At 33.1% G+C, this 22,730-nt stretch overlaps 2 protein-coding genes across 2 annotated transcripts; both read left to right on the top strand.

Moving 5' to 3' along the window:
- Positions 1-923: 923 nt before the first annotated feature.
- Positions 924-3,970, top strand: LOC120141735. The gene is made up of 6 exons (XM_039156532.1): positions 924-1,095; positions 1,618-1,853; positions 1,954-2,212; positions 3,063-3,242; positions 3,366-3,521; positions 3,680-3,970. Exons 1-6 carry the CDS (start codon positions 1,066-1,068, stop codon positions 3,845-3,847), a joined length of 1,029 nt encoding a protein of 342 aa, XP_039012463.1. The 5' UTR covers positions 924-1,065; the 3' UTR covers positions 3,848-3,970.
- Positions 3,971-8,895: 4,925 nt separating this feature from the next.
- Positions 8,896-9,165, top strand: LOC120141801 (precursor of CEP5-like). Its single transcript, XM_039156587.1, has one exon. The coding sequence runs from the start codon at positions 8,896-8,898 to the stop codon at positions 9,163-9,165; it is 270 nt and encodes an 89-aa protein (XP_039012518.1).
- The last annotated feature ends 13,565 nt before the right edge of the window (positions 9,166-22,730 follow it).

Genomic DNA, 22,730 nt, shown 5'->3' with positions numbered 1-22,730 from the left:
ATTATGAATATATATTACTTTTTTAATCACTCTAAACTAAAATTATTAGAAAAGTAAGTTAGACATTTGAACATTTAGGCATTTAATATGGAACTTGCAAATTTAAAGAGATTTGGTTAAGACATCTATTTAGCAAGAGTCATCATGAATAACAAATAGCATTACTTATTATGATTAGTTAAACAATTGTGGAGGAAATAATAATAAAAAAGGAAATATTATCCAAGAAATCTACTGCTGACTGATTAAACAGGATTCCCATGAATAAAAGGCAAAAGACATCTCAACAAAACCCTAACCAATTCCAATTATTTTTCCGACAAACAAAATTGGTTGATTTTTACAATGTTTGAATCATTCAAAGATTAAATCATCAGGGAAGTCGTCACAAGATGGTAAAAAACATTTAAAAGAAAAGTAATAATCAACAAATAAAAGTCAGAGTCATAAACATTGGATAATTCACGTCTTTATACAACGTTGAATTGTTGATGCTTTATATAAATTTTTAAAAATGTTAAATAATTTTTTATTACATTTTTGGGAGCATCCACTTGACCCGGCAAAAGTCCGAGTGTTTTGGTTCGATTCGCGCTTCGTGCTTTCATGGGGGCCTTTTCCAGATTTCATTCAGGCATCTGTCCTTCGTTCGTACAATGATTTTTTCCATTTATTAAAATAAATATCTGTACTTACTGGAGTCTATGTAAACTTGGATTAATGAACCCATTTTTTGATAAACTAGTTTTAAAAACAAAACAACTGTATGCTTGTTTCACTTTCAGGCCATTGTTTCCCACGAGGCACAAAAAGCAGGAAGCTTAACGAAGACTCTGCTGCATCTTCTCTTTGGCTTCTTCTTCTCTTTTTCGTTCTTTGGTTTTAGATTTTCTTTGGGGTTTCTATAGTAGCTGAGAATCTGAAGGAGAATAAGTGAATTTTCATACCAATAAAAACCTCTTCTTCTTGGTCTTCGTGATTATACACACACACACACACAGAGACACACTCAAATCTCTTGCTCTTCTCTCTTCTGCAGTTGCTTCAGCTTCTGCAAAAATAGCAATGGCCGAGTATATCTGTGTATTTAACAAGGTGCCCTTTATCTTCAGCTTCTGTTTTTCTTTTATTTTTTGTAATGCTTAAAAAAGACTCATTTTTTCAGTTAAATGTCACGGGGCTGTGTCGGTTGGTATTAAAAGTTCGACATTTTTTCCTAGAAAATGTTTGTTTTTCTTGATTTCCTAGTCTAACTTTCCTTTGTTCTCAAGTTAATACTTCAATTTTGTAAATTAATTTATTGGTGGATTTGAAGGTTAATGCTTTGTTTACCTCTTTGCATGTTTGGATCTGGGTTTTCTTTTCACTTGTTCTTATGCTCTAAATTTGAACTTCCTTTCCTGTTTTAAGACCTTTTTTTAATATATATAATTTCAGGGTAAATTACTAAATTGATAACTGTTTTAACTTTTCTATTTCCCTGTTTCTTTCTCATTTGAAATGTTTAGCATAATATTTTGTTTTCCTCTAGAAACTGCCAGCGCTTTTAATCATTTCTTGCTATCTCCTTCGATTTGATGATAATTTTGGTTATGTATGCTTTCTATTTCAATCCAGGATACTCTAATTATAAAGCCTTCTAAGAAATCTCCACTGTTCTTGAGGACAATAGTGTTGTTGTTTGCTATGGTATGCGGTGTTTATATCTGTACAATCTGTAGGAAGCAAATAAGTACTGTAGCCAAGATGAACATCCAAGTCATTGGGAGTCCAGCTCCAGATACTAACATTGCTGCACAACTACAACCTCAAATTCCTACCTTACATTATCCTAAACCTAAAACCTTTAGCAGGTAAGCTAAATTCCCTTCTATTTTGAACATATTTTCTTTGTTATGATTTTGGGTTTAGCCAAATTTGTTTGCTTAAGTTTTGCTGTTGATCATTTTCCAGGGGTGAATGTACACAAAATCCCGTAAGGTTCTTTGTCATATTGTCGATGCAAAGGTCGGGAAGTGGATGGTTTGAGACATTGTTAAATAGTCATATTAACGTTAGCTCAAATGGGGAGATATTCTCTGTTAGGGAGAGGAGGAAAAATATTTCTACCATTATACAAACTTTGGAGAAGGTTTACAATTTAGATTGGCTCAATAGCGCTTCCAAGAATGAGTGCTCTGCTGCCGTTGGCTTCAAGTGGATGCTAAATCAGGTAAAATAATGTAGCTTGTGATGGTGGAAATTTGTGTTTATGATTGTATTTGGAACTGTGGTGGTAATTATTATAGATCAGCTATGTGGGTAAGATCTCTAGGGTTCATTCTTGGCTGAAATATCATTATTAGCTGTTACAAGGTGCCATAGAACTTTGAAATATGATTATATTTTACATGGAATCTGGTATGAATGTTAGATATGGACATATTCGTTTTATTTTCCTTTAAGGTTTTCATGTATTTGGTGGGTCTTTGGGAAGTTATATCCCATATCGATGTCTAATTATGTGCCGGACACGGTTTTTCAAGTAAAATTAATAGTCGGAGAACCATAGTCCGTTTGTCTTGACCTAGATATTTTATGAAGTTCATGTGAGAAAGTTGCGGCGTTTATCAAATTGTCCCCACTTGGCCACTTGTATGAGAAAGGATCAAAGCTAATAGTCGATTTTGTATTGGCATGATGTATTCAGAATTTCACGTAAGGCGTCTAGGATTCATTGATGCATGTGTTTGGTCTACTTATTCTCTAATAAATTAAAAAGTTCGATAAATTCCCTTCTAAAAGAAAAAGAATCGTTGGGGCTTTGGCAAAGGGATTTTGGATTGCCATTGAATAAAGGTAAATGTGTCCAATTCAGATTTGATTGTTTTGGATCGGCTGAGAAAACTGACTAATTTCTTGATATCTGATTTTCAAATGTTCATATTACAGTGATTGGCTGTAGTTAAACATGCAAAAGATTGCAATTAAGATGGTCGTAACCTCAGTTATGGATGGAGATTATTTGCATTTTAGTACCCGCTTGATGGTCAGTGGCTAACTGTAGATGTATTCTTATGTAGGGATTGATGGCACACCATGAAGAAATTGTGGAATACTTCAAACACCGGGGCATTTCTTCCATATTTCTCTTCCGAAGGAATTTGCTACGAAGGATGGTTTCAGTGCTTGCCAATTCATATGATCGCCATGCTAAGCTATTGAATGGAACCCACAAGTCTCATGTTCATTCTCATCAAGAGGTCTCTAACCGAACCCCAGTCTCTCTCTCTCTCTCTGCTCTCGATCTGACTCGCGCATACCTTCATATTTTGTCTTTTTCCTTTGTCGTCAATCTTGAAGTTCTTGCTTGTTTCATAATGCAGGCCGCTGCTCTTTCAAGTTACAAGCCGGTAATCAATTCTAAGTCATTAATAAGTGATCTGAATGAAGTAGAATGGGCTACTGTCAAGGCTTTAGAATACTTCAACAGCACCCGTCACATAGTTTTGTACTACGAGGATCTTGTCATGAACCATACGGTAAGATAGTGACAACCTGTAACAATATCCTTTTAGTATTTCATTTGGTAATTCTGTGTTTCATTAACTGTATATCTATCTTAATGTTATTTGTACAACATCATTCTTCTCTAATTCAGTTATCCGCTCGATGTTGTTGTTTATAATACTTGTTGCAGAAACTAAAAGACGTTCAAGAGTTTCTAGGGATTCCAAAGATGGAATTAACAAGTCGCCAGGTTAAGATACACAAAGGTCTGTTATCGGATTTTGTGAAGAACTGGGATGATGTGAATAGGACACTAAGCGGAACAGAGTATGAAAGTTTTCTTCGTGACGACTACTAAGAATGAGTCGCTAACAAAAATAATGGTGTGGATATCATGTTCAGCTAATTTTTATTTCCGAAGCTAACCAGAAGGAGGTTCACCCTGTTTGATGGCTGCCATGAACGAAGGCGTGATGTTTCAAGTTTCAGCGTGCTGACAAGGCAGGTAATTGAGCACTGAAAATTTATTTTGTTGGTTTGAATTTTGTTTGATCATATATACAGCTTGTATATGTGATATTATGAAGAAGAAACAGGTCCTTAAATTGACAGCTTGTTTATGTGAGCTTATGAAGAAAAAAAAAAGGTGAATCAATTGTTCACCCTTAAATAATGGTTTTAAATTTAAAAGATTTTCCCTCAATTAAAATAGTGTTGTAGAATTGCAAGACTTGGCATTCACCAAAAATCTGTTTAACTGTTTGAGAGTTATGTCCGGGTATAGATTAGAATATGAATAGGAAACAAGGACTATTCTTGGTCACAATTTTAATGATCAATAAAGCAGCTATTGTCAAGACGCAGCCTCCACCAGCACCACAAGTGTGGTGGTAGGCCACGAAAAAACATGCAAACGATTTCAGGAGCCGGTCATTCCCCTCAAAACTAGATCAAAAAGTGTATTACAAAGTGCTTGATCGCCGTGTTACTCGTGTATTACATAGCAAAAAGATAGTATCTTATCATGTATGGTGACAGTAACTTTGGTCCTTGAATGATTTCTACCTGGTTAGGTTTCTCTGTTTTACTTGTCTTTCGTTTCAATTTCACCTTTAGGTTTGAGACTCTGAGTGTTGTGGGGAAGTTGGGAAATTAAATCATTTTTACATTGTGTTGTATATAAATTATAAAGCAAAAATAATGGAAAAAAAGAGTTGGTGAAAATATTTGTCATGTCAATTAGTCAATGAAATTCAAGGGATTTTTATGTCTTATATTTAACTCTTATGACCTCATCAGCTAATTGTCAAAAACAATTGTAAAACCACAGAATATGTTCATTATTGTTGATTAATGTTCTGTTAAGTGTATCCAATTAATGGATATAACGTAAAGTATATATACTTTAAAAGAAAACAGAATTACCAACTTGATTATAGAATTGAGGATGACCACCATGATAGCCTTCATCAGTTATTGATGGCTCAATTAGGATGAATCTGGGCATATAGATGGACGAATTTGAACGTTTTTGGTAAAAGATCCAAGCCTAGTCTACCGTAGTTCAAGATTTCAAGTTACTAGAAAGAGTAATTTATTAATTCATTTATGCCACTTGAGATGCCAAGCAGTACGTAGTTAATGCTTATTATTATTATTTCGACATCATTGATAAAGAAAGCAGTATATATGAGGTATTTATTAGGAATATATGCATGGAATATTCCTTCTGCTATTTAATTTTCAAACTATTACTGAAGTTGCATTTTACATCCTAGCATGGGCATGGCTGGAAATCAGATGAGCTTTGTTAACTTGTTGCGACTTTGCAAAGGCTAAAAAATCTACTAGGAGTGTTTCAAGGGTTGCCAGAAGATGGGGACTTCCTCGGATGGAGGCAACCAACCATTAAATAAACAGCAGTATAGGACGGTGAATTGGTGCTCATCATTTGCTTAATTAGTTTGACTTGATCGACTATGACAAATGCAAGATTTCTTTAGTATAAAGATATGTAAAGTGGGTGGAGGGACCTCTCTTTGGTTCATGAGCTTCCCGATTTATTACCACTAACGCACAGTAACTATGACAAATGATTCTGTTTTTCTTTTTGCAAATTGAACAACAATGACATCACAAGTTTGAATTACGATTTGCATGTAGCTAGGTTAAAGAGTAATCCATAAAATAAGTTTTGTATGTGCACAGTTACAGTCAAATAGTTACTTGAGACCAATTGCAGCAGGCTCCACTGTTAAACTATAATGGAGTATTAGAATAATATAATTAAACGATAGAAAAGCAGTACTGTCTCCCTCATGACAATTGTCTCTGCTATTGTACTATCAAATTTGTTTAAGTTACCTAGTAGAGCGGTCTATGGTAGCTTTTTTCATATAGTGGACGGATCTCAATTGTTTAAATGACTTTTTTTTATGGCATAAGTATTATAAAGAAACACGCTCCCACTCCATAGGAGAGATAATATTTAGTACTTCAAAATCCATAAAGTAGCATTGAAGGGTCATTCTTTTTGCTTTTAGAAACCTGCAAAAATAAATAAATAAATCATATCAATATCAACTTAGTGGCACCGATATTTGGTCAAATCCGGCTGTACTATTAGCCATCCGTTATGACAGGTGATTCCTACTTTTCTTTTCTCTTTTTCCATTTGTGGAAAACCCCGTTTTCTTAATTAACACATTCTCATTAGTATAGGGTTTTCACAGCTTTTTCACCAGGGAACCTTTCTTCATTAGTCAAGCCATCATGCCACCACGCATTTAGTTGAAACTTGAAAGTTTGCAACTATCATAAACAATGAAGTTCCAACAAGTATAGGACACATGTGTTTTCACTATAATTTGTCGATCAAAAGAGTTCCAAGCTTGCACAACAGCCGTCGCTATATATATATGCATTTGCAAGTGGAGAAGTACAGGAGAATCCTTTACCTTTTCGGTGCATTCTGTGGTGTGTGGGGAGTCCAATATTTCATAAATATTTGTTATCTCTAGGGAAGAGACAAACCAACACAGTTAACTTAGCTTCTCCGTATTTATCAAACCATAGTGACCATTTCAGCACTATGAAAGGTCAAGGATTCACCTTAAAGTTTCAAGAGGCACCTTTGTTCTTGATTTTTTTAAAATAAGTGTTGAGGAATTAAGTTATTGTTTCATTTAAATAGTTCTTGTATATGTTATCCATATTGGTTATTTTTTACAGTAATTGTATTTTTTATTTGTTTCATATTAGAAATAAATATTCGGTGCCGATTAAGTACAATAAACTTCACCTGCAAGTGCGTTTATTAGCTTCTAAAAACCTACCCAGTGATCAGTTCATTTTTAAAGTCTACAAAGATATGAGGTAGAATAAGGTTAAAAACAGCTAGGCTTTCCAGTTGGAAAGCTGAACACTAGATTAAGACCAAAGCATTATTCTAAACAGAATCTTTTAATGGTGAGAAACTGGCGGCTAAGTTAACTAAGAGCCCCAGTCCTTCCCCATAATCAAGTAACTTAAAATAAAATATGATTAACTCAAATAAATCATAGTATTAATATATATCGGGACTCGGGATCATGATATATGTACAGTAATTAATTACATTTTTTCTTATTTTCTATTAATTTCCATTTATTAAGCTTAATCATCTCGTCATTAAACGATAATAATATACGTATATCTCGAATTATATTTTTCTTTTAAAAAATAGAAAAATCAATCTTTATCCATTTTGAAAAAATAAAATAATTTTCATATTAAAATTCCATCCATTTTACTATAGATTATCGACATAACAATTATAAAAAAATAAAATATTTTTTAATCATCTAAATTTTCGATTTTATCACCTAAACTTTCAATTATTAAAATTAAAAATTATTAAATGTCCTTAAAAAAGCTGGGCCCGTCTCTTTGCATGTTACCAGTGGATGAAAAGGTGAATCAAAAAATAATGAAAGGTTGCATGGCCCATGCGAAGTTCTATGTTGTGAATGCGAATAAGATAACTTGTATTTTTAAGGCTTTCATATATTCTTAGGTTTTATCGTGAAAGAAATTACTTTACATAAAAAAAATATTAATAAAAAATATCTAATAAATTATCTTAGGTGAATTTGTATATAGATTTATGACTTTTGAATATTAAATAATAGTTTTATTTGTTTTATTTAAAAATTAAAAGTAAATTACATTTTGATGATTAAATATGCTCATTTTTATAATATTAGTACTTATTTTTTTATCTATACTGATATATATATATATATATATATATATATATATATATGAACTTGTCTATTATACTCATGTTAGTGATCCATTTGTTATAATTCGATAAAGTTAGTGACCGATTTGTTATAAACCGATAACGTTAGTGATCAATTTATTATAAAACGATAACGTTAGTGACCAATTTATCATAAATTCGATAATATTAATGACCAATTTATTAGTTTTAAAACTTCAGTAGGAAAAAACGAAAACTTACTCAAAATTAGTGACCATTTGTATAGTTTACCCATAAAAAAATTAGGTACGACCAGACACCAATGTGGGAAAATATACAAGTTCAAAAATATAAGTAAATTGAAAAATAAATAAATTTAGGTAGTAATAAATATATATTATTATTTAATATAAATAAATTTGACAACGAAATATAATTATAATTTAATGTCAGACTGTCAGTAAAAAATATAGTAAGAAATCAAGGCCATGGGATAAACTATAATTAACAACAAAAAATAGAAAAATAGAATATAAATTAAAATTAAGAGTGTAAATAAGTATATATCCTAACTAATATAATAATATTTTACATATACAAATAGTTTTTTGGCAACAATTTGCCAACATAACATGGTTACAAATTATGCTTTAAATTTTAATTTATTAAATATGATTACAACTTGTTCATCCATGAGTGTATAAATATTTATTTATGTTAGCAGTAAATTTTGCTTCAGGTGTCTACTCTGGAATTTTATTTTTGTTTATCTTATACGAAAAAAATTTCTATTATTAATATATATGTGCCCACTATAAAAAAATATTTCTAGATTCACCACTGATTCAGAGTAGTTAGTTGTAACAATATTTACAAATATGCTTTATTTATTATTATTCATTGTAATTTCAACATAATTACAAATTATTATATGAATTTTAAACATGTTAAATATTGTTACAACTTGTTCTTCATCGGGATCTTGTATAAATAGCAATTCGGGGAGGAAGAGGTCGACAGGCAAAGCTGCTAAACAAGCGTCTTCTTCCCTCGTTTAAGTCTTTCAGATATTCTTAGCAAGCTTTGTTGAGTTATTGCTTGATTATCTTCCCTCCCTTTTCTCCCTCTACCACACATACATTTACAAAGAAAGAAGTCACATTATGGCACAAAACAGACAACTCTCTCTTCTAGTTCTTCTTTTGCTTGTTTTCTTCCTACAAATTCAGTTCAATGTAGGAAGACATTTGTTATTGGACCAGAAGGAAACAGGGACTAATGTCGACAAAGCAGCGGTTGGCAACACGCATTCTCCGCCTTCACCACCAACACCAGTAGGAGGAACCCAAACCCCGCCACCCAAAAATGAAAACGATTTCAGGCCTACTGCTCCTGGTCACAGTCCAGGAGCAGGCCATTCCCTTCAAAACTAGCTCAAAAAGTTTCATACAAAGTGCCTGATCACCATGTTAAACGTGCAACGAAAACAGATTGAATTTTATCATGAACGGTGACAGTAACTTTGAATCTTGAAAGATTTGTTCCTGGTTAATTAGGTTTCTTTGTTTCACATGTGTTTGATTTCAATTTGAGGTACCTTAGGTTCGAGTGTTTTTTCGAAGTTGGGAAAATAAATCATTTGTACTCTGATGTAGTTGAATTCTTGAAAATAATAAAAAAAAAAGTTCGTAAAAATATTTGTCAAGTCAATTAGCCAATGAAATTCAAGGGTTTTCATATATCTGCCTTCAATATTGTTACTCCCCTCAGCTTATTGTCAATACAATTACGGACTACAAAATTACTTCACTGCGTCATTGAAAAGATCGAAGAACAGGTGATAGAAATTCACTTTCCAATTTCCATTGCAGTTCATTCAGGTTTTCTATTCTAAAGGGAGAAATAACACAAGTTACCATTTACTTGACGTTTAATCAATGTTTGTTGAAATGGTAATTTTCACACTATAATATTGCAGAACTTGTATATTTACTGCCGAGGTATGTACAGGTTTATATACACAAGCATGAACAACATATAAGCAGTTAACTCTAACTGCATTACTAACTAACTAACAGCTGATCCATTCAGCTAATGCCACGTGCATGACTTAGTTACAAGTTTGTTACGATCAGCTGTACACTCATACTCATCACCACTTACATTAGACTGCTAACATTTTCCTGCTTCTTCTTCTTTCATTTGTTCAAAGGAATGCATGCATATTTTTTACCTAAACTCCTCAAACGCAGCTCGAGCTAATGGTTTGGTGAATCCATCAGCAATTTGATGCATTGTAGGGACATAGCTAACTCGCAATTGACCAGCTGCCACCTGTTCCCGAACAAAGTGCACATCAAGGTCCACATGCTTGGACTGAGCATGGTAAATTGGATTGGCACTCATGGCCAATGTGCTGGTATTGTCACACCACACAATCGGTTCACGACATTGTTGAAAACCATGGTCAGATAGGAGAGCATTTACCCAAGCTATGTCAGCAGCTGCATCTGCTACACTATTGTATTCGGCCTCCATTGTTGATTGAGAGACAATCTTTTGTTTCTTTGAGCACCATGTGACTAAGCATTTGCCCAAGAACATGCCATATCCAGTTATAGATCTTCGATCATCAATGCTAGCTCCCCAATCAACATCGACAAAGGCAACTATATTTAATCCACTGTCAACAGGTGAAAAGAATAGGCCAAAGTTTAGGGTAGCACGTAGGTAGCGAAATATTCTTTTAACAACAACAAAGTGAGCTTCATGTGGAGCGTACATGTATTGTGCAACACTAAATGATATGTCTGGTCTCGTGTGACAGACATACAATAATGAGCCTACAACACTCCTGTAATCACTTGCATTATTTAACAAATTTCCTGTTTCATTGGAAAGTTTAGACGCAACTACCATAGGTGTAGCACATTCTACAGCTGCCATCATCCCTGTCTTCTCAAGCAACTCAAGGATGTATTTCTTCTGACTCAACAGTATCGAGCCACCAATACGCTGAACTTCAATGCCCAGAAAAAACTTAAATCCCCCAAATCCTTAAGAGAGAAACGAGCTTGCAGTAGTGATACAACCTCTTCGATTAGTGTAGACGATTGCCCCGTCATAACTGTATCATCTACATACACTAGCACATACATGTATTCGTTGCTTGATTGTTTAACAAACAAGGAAGGATCTGCTCGAGACACTGTGAACCCAAGTTGTAGCAAACTTTTTTTTGAGCTTTACATGCCAATTACGAGATGCCTGTCGAAGACCGTACAAAGCCTTTTGAAGCTTGCACACGACAGGCTTGCCATCCTCATCAACTTGCTCAAATCCAGGGGGTTGATGCATGTAAACGTCTTCATTTAAATCTCCATGCAGAAATGCATAGTTTATATCAATGTGTCGAAGCTCCCAACCCTTAGAAACATCAATCGATAGAACAATGTTGAACGTAGAAAAAAATGAACTACTGGACTGAATGTGTCTCCAAAATCAAACCCAGGTGTTTGAGCAAACCCTTTAGCGACTAAACGGGCTTTATATCGAAGTACAGTACCATCCGAATTTCTTTTGATTTGAAATATCCATTTGCATCCAACTGTGGTTTTTTCCTTCTGAGAGTTTCATTAATGACCAGGTGTCATTCTTCTGTAAAGCATCGTGCTCTTCATGTACAACAGTAGACCAATATGGTGACTTTAGTGCTGCATTTATTGTAGCTGGGACATCCACCTCTTAAGCAGTAAAAAACACTTTGGGTTTAAAAATTCCAGACATGCTACATGTCATAATGGGATGAACACGCACTGAAGGCCCCATAGCACTGGAATCAGGAACAATGTCTTGATGATGATCATCAGCATCAGGTTCAGCAGGGCTGCTGCACGTATCTATTATTAGCACGACACTTCCAGATTCTGTAGTAACACTAGTACTAGATTCAACAGCAGCACTAGTACTTTCATAAACATGGTCGACTTCAGTGTGGCTTGTACCAATAATGATTTCATTAGTGTCTGTAGGTATAACACTTCCTGATGCGGCATCGCTTGGATCAAAATTAAGTCCATCATTTGCAGCAGGTTGTTCAATAATGGATGACATATTTCGAGCAACAACTCGCAATGGTTGGGAGGACCAACTTAGTGATTTTATAAATGCAAGCGATTTCAAGGATTCACAAGCTTCTTGACCTACAAAAGGGAATATAAATTCATTAAATACAACGTGCCTAGAAATGTAAACTTTCCCATCTGATGCCAAGCATTGGAACCCTTTATGTCGAGGAATGATGCCTAAATAGGTGCAGGCTTGAGATCTAAATGCAAGTTTGTGCTTCTAAAATAGTCTCAGATGGGGAAAACATTGGCAACCGAAGACCCTCATCATAGTGTAGTGTGGTTTCTTGCCATAAAGTTTATCGAAAGGAGATACATCTTGTAATAATGTAGTAGAGAGGCAGTTGATTAAGTAGACTGCTAAAACAACAACATATGATCAATATTTGACTGGCAAAAATACTTGAACTAATAAAACAAGTGATAGATCAATAACATGGTGATGTTTACGTTCGACAACCTCATTCTGTTCAGACGTATGAGGGCATGTTAATCGATGTGATATTTCTTCACCGGCAAGCATAGATGATAGGGTGCAAAATTCACCTCCCCAGCCCGTTTGTAAGGCTTTGATGGAGCTGCCAAACTAATTTGCCACAAGTTTTTGAAACATTCGAAATGCTAGCACAATTTCATCTTTAGTTTTTAATAGATATATCCATGTATGTCTTGTAAATACATCTACAAATGAGACATAAAACTGAAATCCATTCGATGTCACATGAGGTGGCACCCATAAATCAGAGTACACAAGATTGAAGGAAGAATCAATTGATGCATTTGACTCAACAAAGGACAGTCTATGACTTTTTCCCATATGACACGCTACACAAGTCTTATTTACATTAGAATGTATTTTGATGCCTATTTATTTAGCTAACTTTGTAACATCCCAAACTACGAGTTAGTGACCAAATCGTAAAAGTTCAAAAGTTAGTGATTAAAGTAGAATTTATTGAAAAGTTTAGAATTTTAAAGTGATAAATTCTGGTATTGGATTAAATTATGAGGAATAAAAGTATGAAGGGTAAAGTGGTCTTTTCATTAAAAAGATATTTATATCTTATTTAAGAGATAAGCATGGGGGGTTAAAGAAGCATCTGGGAGCTTATCTTCTTGCCTTCTTTTCCTTCTTCTCCTTCTTCTTCTCCTCGTAGGTCTCCATTAAAGGTAAGTTTTCGGTTTAGCTAATTATTTGTTAATTTTAAGATTGGGTTTTGATCATTAGATGTTAACTAAGCTTAAGGAAAACTTAAGTTATCTTAAAATCAAAAGATAAATGAGTTAGGAAAGATTAAAGATTTGGAGTTCTTGAGTGAAATCTTGAAATAGAGCTTATAATAAGAATTGAAAGTTGGATTTGACTTGTCATCTATGAGAATAAGAAGTTATAAGTGTTAGAATTAAGTTTGGATAACATGGAAAATTTGGTATGATTCTTAGCTTTAAGAATTTGGATGAGATATGGAAGATAATAAGGTATTGGAATGATAAAAGTTAGTTAAAATGGTTGTAGTTGAATTTAGTGGTATAAAAGGAGTTTTATATGAGGAAATTTAATGAAAAGTTATGGAATTTTCGGATGAAATAGTCTATTCTGGGCTGGTGCATCGATGCACTATGAGTGTGTACCAATGCACTAAGATAAATTTTGAAGGTTCATTAATGCATTAAGGGGTGTATCGATGCATGGGAATTTCGAACCCAATTTGTGTACCGATGCATCCATAGTGCATCGGTACACCCCTAAAGGCAAACTGAATTTTTGGGTTCATTAAATTAACTCAAGTTATTAGTATCGAATTATAAGGTTTAGGCTTCTTATAATTGTCTTGAAAATTATATTTATGTAGATATTGAGCCTAAACAAGTTCCGGAACAAGTGACAAGTAAGATCGATCGAGGAAAAGGCAAAGGGATATAGGTGAGTGCATACTATAAGTATGGTACAATGGAATAAGACTTGTGATAAGTCTAATTCCTATGTTGATTTTCATAGTACAATAGTTATGAACATACATACATAATAATTACTATGATATATGCATAAAGTATATATGTTCGTATGATTTGATAAATGATATATGTGAATACATTCAAATGCACATGTGATATGATAAATGATATGAGATATGTGATCACAAGAGAAATGACATGAATACATGAACATATGAAATATAAGAATAATGCCCATGGTATACGATATGAGAGTTATAGGTATAGTTGGCATGCCAAGAGTCGAGGGTTCTATGTGGTCGTTCGGGACGTCTATGTATCATTTGGAACATTTACAAGGTCTTTTGAGACATATTTGATCCATTGGAATATGTATATGGTTCTTAAGGAGTGGTCATTCGGGACAAAATTTCATAGCCCCTAGTGGGACCCCATACGAGCCGTGGTGACAACAATAATGCACAACCTCAATGTACTCGAATACCTTGAGTTCTCAAAAATGTACATGGGCCTATAAAAGGTTATCAAAGGTAAGTGCATTATTATAGTTATATGTTACCATATTATTATTGTTTATATTGAATTGCATATGACATGATTGAATGGGCATGTTCATATTTATACGGAATACATTATTATTATATTTATATGTCTCACTAAGTCTATGACTTAGCGTGTAAATGATTTACACGTAGGTACTGAGAAGCAGGAAGATCAAAGCTAAGCTTGGCAGAATAACATAACTCCACTTGAAGGTCAGATCAGAAGTAGATTAAATAGTATGTCTTATATGTGAAAATAGGTTGGCATGTAAGCAAAGTTGATAAATTAAGTATTTATGCTCTGATCGAGTTTTGTAATGTTTTAAACGTATTTATATAAATTTAAATGTATAGTAATGAACGGTTAAGTTTTTACGCACTGTAGCACTATTCACGGTACTGTTCATTACTGTTCATATGTATTTTACTATTCATGAATACGTTTTTGCCTTAAATTTTTATAAAGAAGCATAATTCAATAATATATCATCATATTTTCTTAAAATGAGTTCAAATATTTGGTTATTTTAGAAGAACATCGTTTTAAAAAGTCAATGTGACATCTCGGACTCGTATCCAGGTCGGGTACGGGTTGGGGTGTTACAAACTTCATTAAAGTTTCAGCAGCTGGGTGACCAAGGCGTCTGTTCCAAAGATCTTCTAAAGAGTAAGAGACTGAACTAGTATTGGCTTCATCAAGATTCACTCCTAAGGAGTTGTTATTCATGGCAAACGAGTATAGGCCTTCATGCTCCTCACCCTGAAGTAGAACATTTCTGGCTTTCTCATCACAGACATAACACTTATTTGCATGGAACTCTAGAAAAACGTTGTTGTCCTTAGCAAGCTTGGACACAGACAATAGGTTCTTGGTTATTTGAGGAACAAACAACAAATTATTTAGCAAGAGTATACGTGAATGATCACAAACATGAGAGTGACCAGTAGAGATTATATCGAGTGTCATACCGTTGCCAACTAGCAGTTTACCTAGGCCAAGAAATTCACTTGCATTTAATACTTTATTGGAGTCTGAAGTGACATGGTGCGTGGCACCAGTGTCTACAATCCAAAGGTCAGAAGATATTGAAGATGCATGAGCTTGTGGTTGCCCGACCACAGTTAAACCAGACTTATGCTTTGCACAACACTTTCACCCAGTATCAGAGAATAATAACGTGGAGTTGTAAGTAGAGGAAGCTGACTTACGGTCCGAGTGATTGGATCCTCGATCAGTAGTAACACAAGAAAAATTTTCATCGAATCTATGCCAACATCGATTGACAAGGTGATCGATCTTCCAAAAAAGCTGGCATTGCAGTCGTCGTGACCTACCACGACCCCTGCCACCAGTTCGAGTTGCAGGTCAATGATCATAGCTTGAACACGATATCGTAGAACTTCGATTTTCTCCCTGGGCAACATTGGCACTCATAGGTAAGGTCTCCAACTGATAATCAAAGCTCGTAAGTTGAGCCTCTGCATCAAGAAGCATAGTGTAGATGTTATTTAAGGATTGTGTTTCCCTCATAGAGGTTATAACTGCCATGAAGGGTTGGTATTCCCGAGGGAGACCTTTCAAAATGCTTGTTATGTGTTCGACTTGAGGCACAACACTGCCGCAAGAAGCTAAGGCATCGCATACCTCCTTAACCCGAGTAAGATAAATGTGCATACTATCACCTCCTTTATTTAATGACTGAAGCTTGTAATGGAGACTCATTACTGCAATCGTGGATCGATTGGCAAAAAATTGAAGAACTGTGTTCCATACGATTGCTGCAGTTTCAACCCCAACAAATTGAGGAAACAGATGATTGCTGATGGTGGATAATAACCATGAGGCAAGAGAACTATCTTGTGCAACAAAATCTTCATAGGCTTCATTGACTCGAGTAATGCCACCATCATCAATAATTGTTTCAGGTGGAGTTGTCACAGTACCGGTAAGAAACCGTTCCAAACGGTGGCTCCGAATGGTGAGCAGAATCTGTTGCTTCCAAAGGAGAAAATTCATCTCATCAAGAATGACATTCACTTTCTTGTGAGTGAATGATTTGGTGTTGGCGTTGAACTCCATCAAGAAGAGCTTTAAGCAGCGAAAGAAAGTACCCCAAGATCTATGACGAGAGATACCATGTTGAAATGGTAATTTTCACACTGTAATATTACAAAACTTGTATATTTAATGCTGAGGTATGTACAGGTTTATATACACAAGTATGAACAACATATAAGCAGTTAACTCTAAATGCATTACTAACTAACTAACAGCTGATCCATTCAGCTAATGCCACATGCATGACTTAGTTACAAGTTTGTTACAATCTGCTGCACACTCATACTCATCACCACTTACATTAGACTGCTAACAATGTTCATAATTAGTCACTCAACAGAGTTAAATTTCATGAATCAAAATGTACATTGAAGTAGCAGCGGGAAAAGAATTTGACCTTATATACTTTGAACAAATAATGTAATAATATGCTATCAACTACGTTATATGGTCTCAGGCAAATACTAATAGTATTTTGTCACCAGAAGATCTATTCCCCCGAACATAAATCGTTTTTATTTTTGACATTATACTCTAGCATACTTAAAGAAAACAATCACAAACTATGTTAGAAAATTAGAAGACGACCACCACTATAATGACATTACCTAAGATTTTATGAGATGTGAAATTGTCTTACAAAAGTTTAAGGGATACGAAATTACAGAATTAGTAGCTTGATTCGTTTAAGCAATGTCTCGAGTTCGAATCCTTGTGTATGCAAAAAATCTCTATTGGGAGACTCAGCCTCCAAAGCTAGGTGTTTGATGCAGGTCAGTCCGGATTAATCAAGACGAAGCCTTGGAACTGGGAGGGCAACAAAAAAAAAAAAGAAGAAAGAAAAGAAAACACCTAAACTATACAGGGATTTGAAATTTTCAGAGGTGTGACTACATCCAATCCCCCTCGGTCAATCCCTGACCACCATGATAGTTATTAAAGTTGTGTGATCCAAATTTTTTATTAGGCCCGAGATGATTATAAAGAAACTCATTTAAAATAGATGTTAAAATAGAGATATGTGGTGACAAGCAAAGCAATTCAATCCGTGTTAAACTTTACTTTTTCCTTTTTACACGAGTAAGAAACTCAGTTTGAATAGATTTATGTCTATACAAGTGTCTTTTGTAAACAAGACACTTATCCCTATATATAGATACTAGAAATTAAGATTTAGAATTAGGTTTATAAAACTCTAAATCACATTTATACATAAATTTTTCTGATATTCTTTTAAGACAACAATTTTTTTACTCCTTTTCCATTATTTTTAAAAAATAAATTTTCCATACCAAATCATTATATACTTTTTATTTTATAATTAGTTTATATTCATTATTATCGTACTTATATTATTACAATACATTCCTACGTTATTGATGGCTCAATTAGGATGAATCAGGACATATGGAATTAATAGACGTTTTGGCAAAAGATCCAAAGCTACTCCACCCTAGATCAAGGTCATGTTAGTAATTTACTTATTCCACTTCAGATGTCAAGCAGTCAAGCTCTGCAGTTTTATTTTATATTAACAGTGTATAAATCTAGTATAAATAGTTTACACATCATACAAAAATATAACAGCATATTTTCTGCAAACGCCGCCAAATATGTATTTCATTAGTGGCGTTTCTCACCTAAAACGCCGTTAATCAAAACTGATTTCAAAATATTTTTTCCTATTTTGTATTACCCAACTTTAACATGTAACAATATCAATAACAACCTTAAATTTAATTACGATTCAAATTAAGCAACAATACATAAAAACATAAATAAATCAAAGTTTACAAACATCCAAGTGAAATGTAATGTAGTTCAACATTTTTCACTAACATAAACAAAACATTAACCTAAGAAATAACCTAAGATGATGAATTCTTCGTTTGATTCTGCTGCATCATCTGCTTCTCTCGCTTTAGCTTCGGCTTTTATTTGAGTAAATTTTACATCCACTTGACTCAACTGTTGTTTTAATCGATTAACTTCTTGTTGAGAAGACTGGCTGTGTAATGACATGTACTGAGACGAGTTGGATCCAAAATATTTGGTTAGAGTAATGAATGATCCCTGACAACGAACTCAACCATATCTTTCACGACCGAAATTTTTATCAATAACTTGATTTTCAGTCTCGTTTGTATTAATAGAACCATGAGATGAAGCCGTAGCTTCATACTCCACCTTTTTATCACTCAATTTTTGCTGATATTCAGTTAATAATTTAGAACAAATTCAAATATTATTTAAAATAAAAATGTTATGCTAAGAATTCAAACATTTACTTAAACATTTACTAAGAATTTACTAAAATTCTGATATACAAAAGCAAAACGGGGAACAAATTTATAGCTAATGAAATTTATAGCAAAACGGGGAACAAAACGGGAAACTTAAAAACAAAATCGAATACTTATATCGGCGTGCAGATCAACGGGGAATTATAGCATTTGCATTTAAATTGAATCTGTTGAAAAGTAAAACATTGTCTAAAGTGAGAGTCGCATTCGATCAATTCGAAAATACGAAAGTGAGAGTCCCATTCGATCAAATCGAAAATACAAAAGTGAGAGTCCCATTCGATCGATCAGGACGAGCTGCCAAATGTGAAGGGAGAAAGAACTCACCAGGAATGGTGTTGGAGGCGAGGATGGCTGGGTGCGGTGAAGGTCATGACAGCGTTAAATGGTGGCAGCCTGCTGTAGCTTTGTGTGTAAACTGTAAACGGCGGAAACCAAAAAAAAAAAAAAATGAAAAAGTGCTAGGGCGTCAGGAGATAAAAAACTGAAACTTTGCGGCGTTTTCCATTAAAACGCTACTAATGTGTTACCAATTGCGGTATTTGATAACAAATGCCACTACACATTTATACTATTGTGGCGTTTTTATTTACAAACGCTACAAATGTTATAAAAAATTGTGGCTTTAAATGAAAAACGCCACTATATAAAATTAGCAACGTTTGCCCTCAAAACGTCGCTACAAAACCTGTTTTGATGTAGTGTTGTTATTAGGAATCAAAAGAATGTATGCATGGAAGATTCCTTATTCTGGAACTGATATTTTTAAGTATTACGAACGGCGCACGGGCGCAGTTATTTTATAGCCTAGGATGACATGGCATGACAGGGAATCAAATGAGTTTTGTTCCCTTGGAGACTTTGGAAAGGGTTAAAAAGTTATTTGCAGTCTTTTAAGGGTGGGTTGCCAGAGGATGCAGTAGCCAACCATTAAAACAAAGCACTTTTGCAAGATTCTTCATACATAAAATCAATTATTCTCTAAGTGAAGGATTTCATGACTTTGAAGGGCGAGTTCAGGACGGTGAATTGGTGCTAATCGTTTGCTTAATTAATGTTTTGACAATACCCATGTTAAGTAACAAGAGACTTTATATGCAAATTTATGTAAACTAACATTGAAGAGTTTGATGGTTTTGTGTTTCTGCAAATTAGAGAGCAATGGCTTCGAATTCTTGCATTTTTTTCATTGGTAATTGACACATTCTTGCATTCTGATTGCATGACTAACTAGGTTAACAAAAATAAGTTTTATTATATGTTACAGATAGTTCCAAATAGTTATTTAGGACTAATTGCAGCATTCTCCACTCTTAGTGGAGTATTAAATTAATGTAATTGAACAACAAAGAAAACTCTACACTCTGTCATGACAATTGTTTTTTATACTGTACTATCGAATTTGTTTAAGTCGCCTAGTAGAGCAATCTACGCAGCTTTTTCCATACATCTCGATTGTTCATGTGACATGCCTTTTACTTTTTTATATAAAGACAGAGGCTCCCACTCCATAGGAGTATGAGCGACAATATTTAGTATTGAAGGGTCACATTTTGTCATTTAGAAACCTGCAAAAAGTAAAAGCAAGATTCATATCAGTATCAACTATGACAGATGTTTGGTCCAAATTCCGGCTGTCCTTTCCTTTGAACCACACATGCTGATCCTACTTTTCTTTTTCTTTCAGTCGAAGCTTAAGACCACCTTCTCTTTTGTTTTCTAAAATTAAATTTGAAATTTAAAATATTTTTTGGAAGAAAAAATGGTATAAAGTAAGTAATTTTTAGGTAAAAATAAATTTTAATAATGTTATTAAACATTAAGATTTTAATTATAAAAATATGAAATTAAAAATTTGTAATTAGGCAAATCATCACATTTTACTTATTATGTAAATAACTAAAAATATATATATCAAATTTAAAAATAATATTAATATATCAAGAGCAAAAAATAATAGTATTTAATTATTTAGGTAAATCGTTAAATTTGACATATTATATAATTCAAATTTTCAACTATAATAATATAATTCTTTTACTGGTATGAGATGATTATAAAATAATATTTGTTAATGATATTTCTTAATCATTAATAACACATCTTGGAATACAATTGTTCGAACTCAAACTCATTAAAGAAAACAAATAAGGTGTTTTTTTTTTCACAGCCACCGTTACTCTATTTTCTTCTTTATCTTTGTGATCAGCGGTCGGCATCAATCTTGGTACTGGTTGCTAATCGTCGGTATTCATTATTTTTCCTTTACTTTATTATAGCGTATCTTTGTTTATTCTTTTTTTATTCTTAATAATTCTGCCTTTTTGGTATGAATTCTTCTACCTTTATGACACTTTTTTCTCTACCTTTATTACACGTTTTCGGTTGTTTGGTTTATTTTTTCAGGGTTAGATTTAACATCGTCACGACTGATCAAGATAACACTTATTTATTATCATGATGATCTTCTATGCTTTGGACCATCGGATTGAATTTGGATATGTGATTTGTGTTCGTGGATGGTATTTTCACATCGCTCGATTCTGATTTGCGGTATGTCGGTGATCTTTCAATAGTTTTATTCCCTTTTGTGGTTCGTTTACCGATGCGGTCAGATATATTCGTATTCATCTCTTGTTCAATTTATTTGGTTATACTTTTTAACCTTTTCCTTGTATGGCTCTTATGTGATATTAAGTGACTAGTTTTCTTGTGTTTAGGAAAATATTCTTATTATATGTTTAGTTTACAATTATGATTGTAAACCTTCATTGTAATTTGAATATTTTTTATTTTTAATAAAATTAACGGCTTTTATAAAATAAAATTAAAAAAACAAATTAGGTATAAAATAGACTGCAAGTGTTTTATTTTTTACAAAATTGAAAAAGCTTTAAGAAGTACATTCTTTTAAGATTCAATCCCGCAACTCACACAAAAGAGCTAAACACCTTAACCAACCAGACTGTAACAAATTTACTTGTAAAAGGTTCTCTTTCTATTAATTTAATAACAAACTATAGTTCAATTGATCAAAATGGTTAAACTAAAAATTAAAAATCTTATTATTTTTATCTAATTTTTATAATATTAATTAAAACAATAAGAATATCCAGTTGGTAAGCAAACCAGGGGCTAAGTTAAATCAGAACACAAATACTTCTCCATATGTATTTAAATAAACTCTAATAAATTAGAATATATATTGGGAATCGGGATCATGATAGATGATCAGTGAATAATTTTAATTATATTGATATTTAAGTTAAAATACAATCCAAGTATATGTGTCTTTTTATATATTTGAAATTTAATTATTCTCTTTGTATTTTAAAGATTTTTTTTAATTTTTCAGATTTAAAATTTTATATGCAATTTCTTTTATATAAATATGGGGTGAATATAAAGTAGTATATGTTCAAAGATTTTTTAACTTTTGACAATGAACATTTCGAACCTGAAACTTCAAGGGATAACAACAAATCACTTAACCACTGAAGTTGTTTGGTTCATGCAATTTAACTATAATTCTTAACAAGAATAATTTTTTTGATTCATCAATAATTTAATATGAGCTCTTAAAATAAAAATATTAACTTGATAGTCACATATAAGCACAAATTTGACATTATAATATAATTGAATTTACCAAAAAATTTTAACATTTTTAATAATTCGATCTAAATTTTTAAATAAAAAATAAATTGATTAAATGTATAAAAATAAAAAAATATGGGAAGATATTAAATGCACGAAAAATATAGAAATTTGAAGCACATTCTATCTTTATATTTAATTTACCTTTACTAATATTAATGATCTCATCATTAGACATCTTGTTAGTTGGAGTAAAAGTCCACCCCAGAAAATATAAGGGGGGATGTTGGACTAAAATATTGCTCTTAATTTTAATGTTACCAAGAGACAAAAAGGAGATTAAATATTGATGTAGAAAAAGAAATGAGAATAAAATAAATAATGAACAGTTACATGGCACATGCAAAGTACTGT

This window comes from Hibiscus syriacus, unplaced genomic scaffold (assembly GCF_006381635.1).
Source record: "Hibiscus syriacus cultivar Baekdansim isolate YM2019G1 unplaced genomic scaffold, ASM638163v2 tig00110813_pilon, whole genome shotgun sequence".
Classification (NCBI taxonomy): Eukaryota; Viridiplantae; Streptophyta; class Magnoliopsida; order Malvales; family Malvaceae; genus Hibiscus; species Hibiscus syriacus.
The sequence above is the reverse complement of the archived record's forward strand: the minus strand, read 5'-3'. Positions and strand labels throughout refer to the sequence as shown.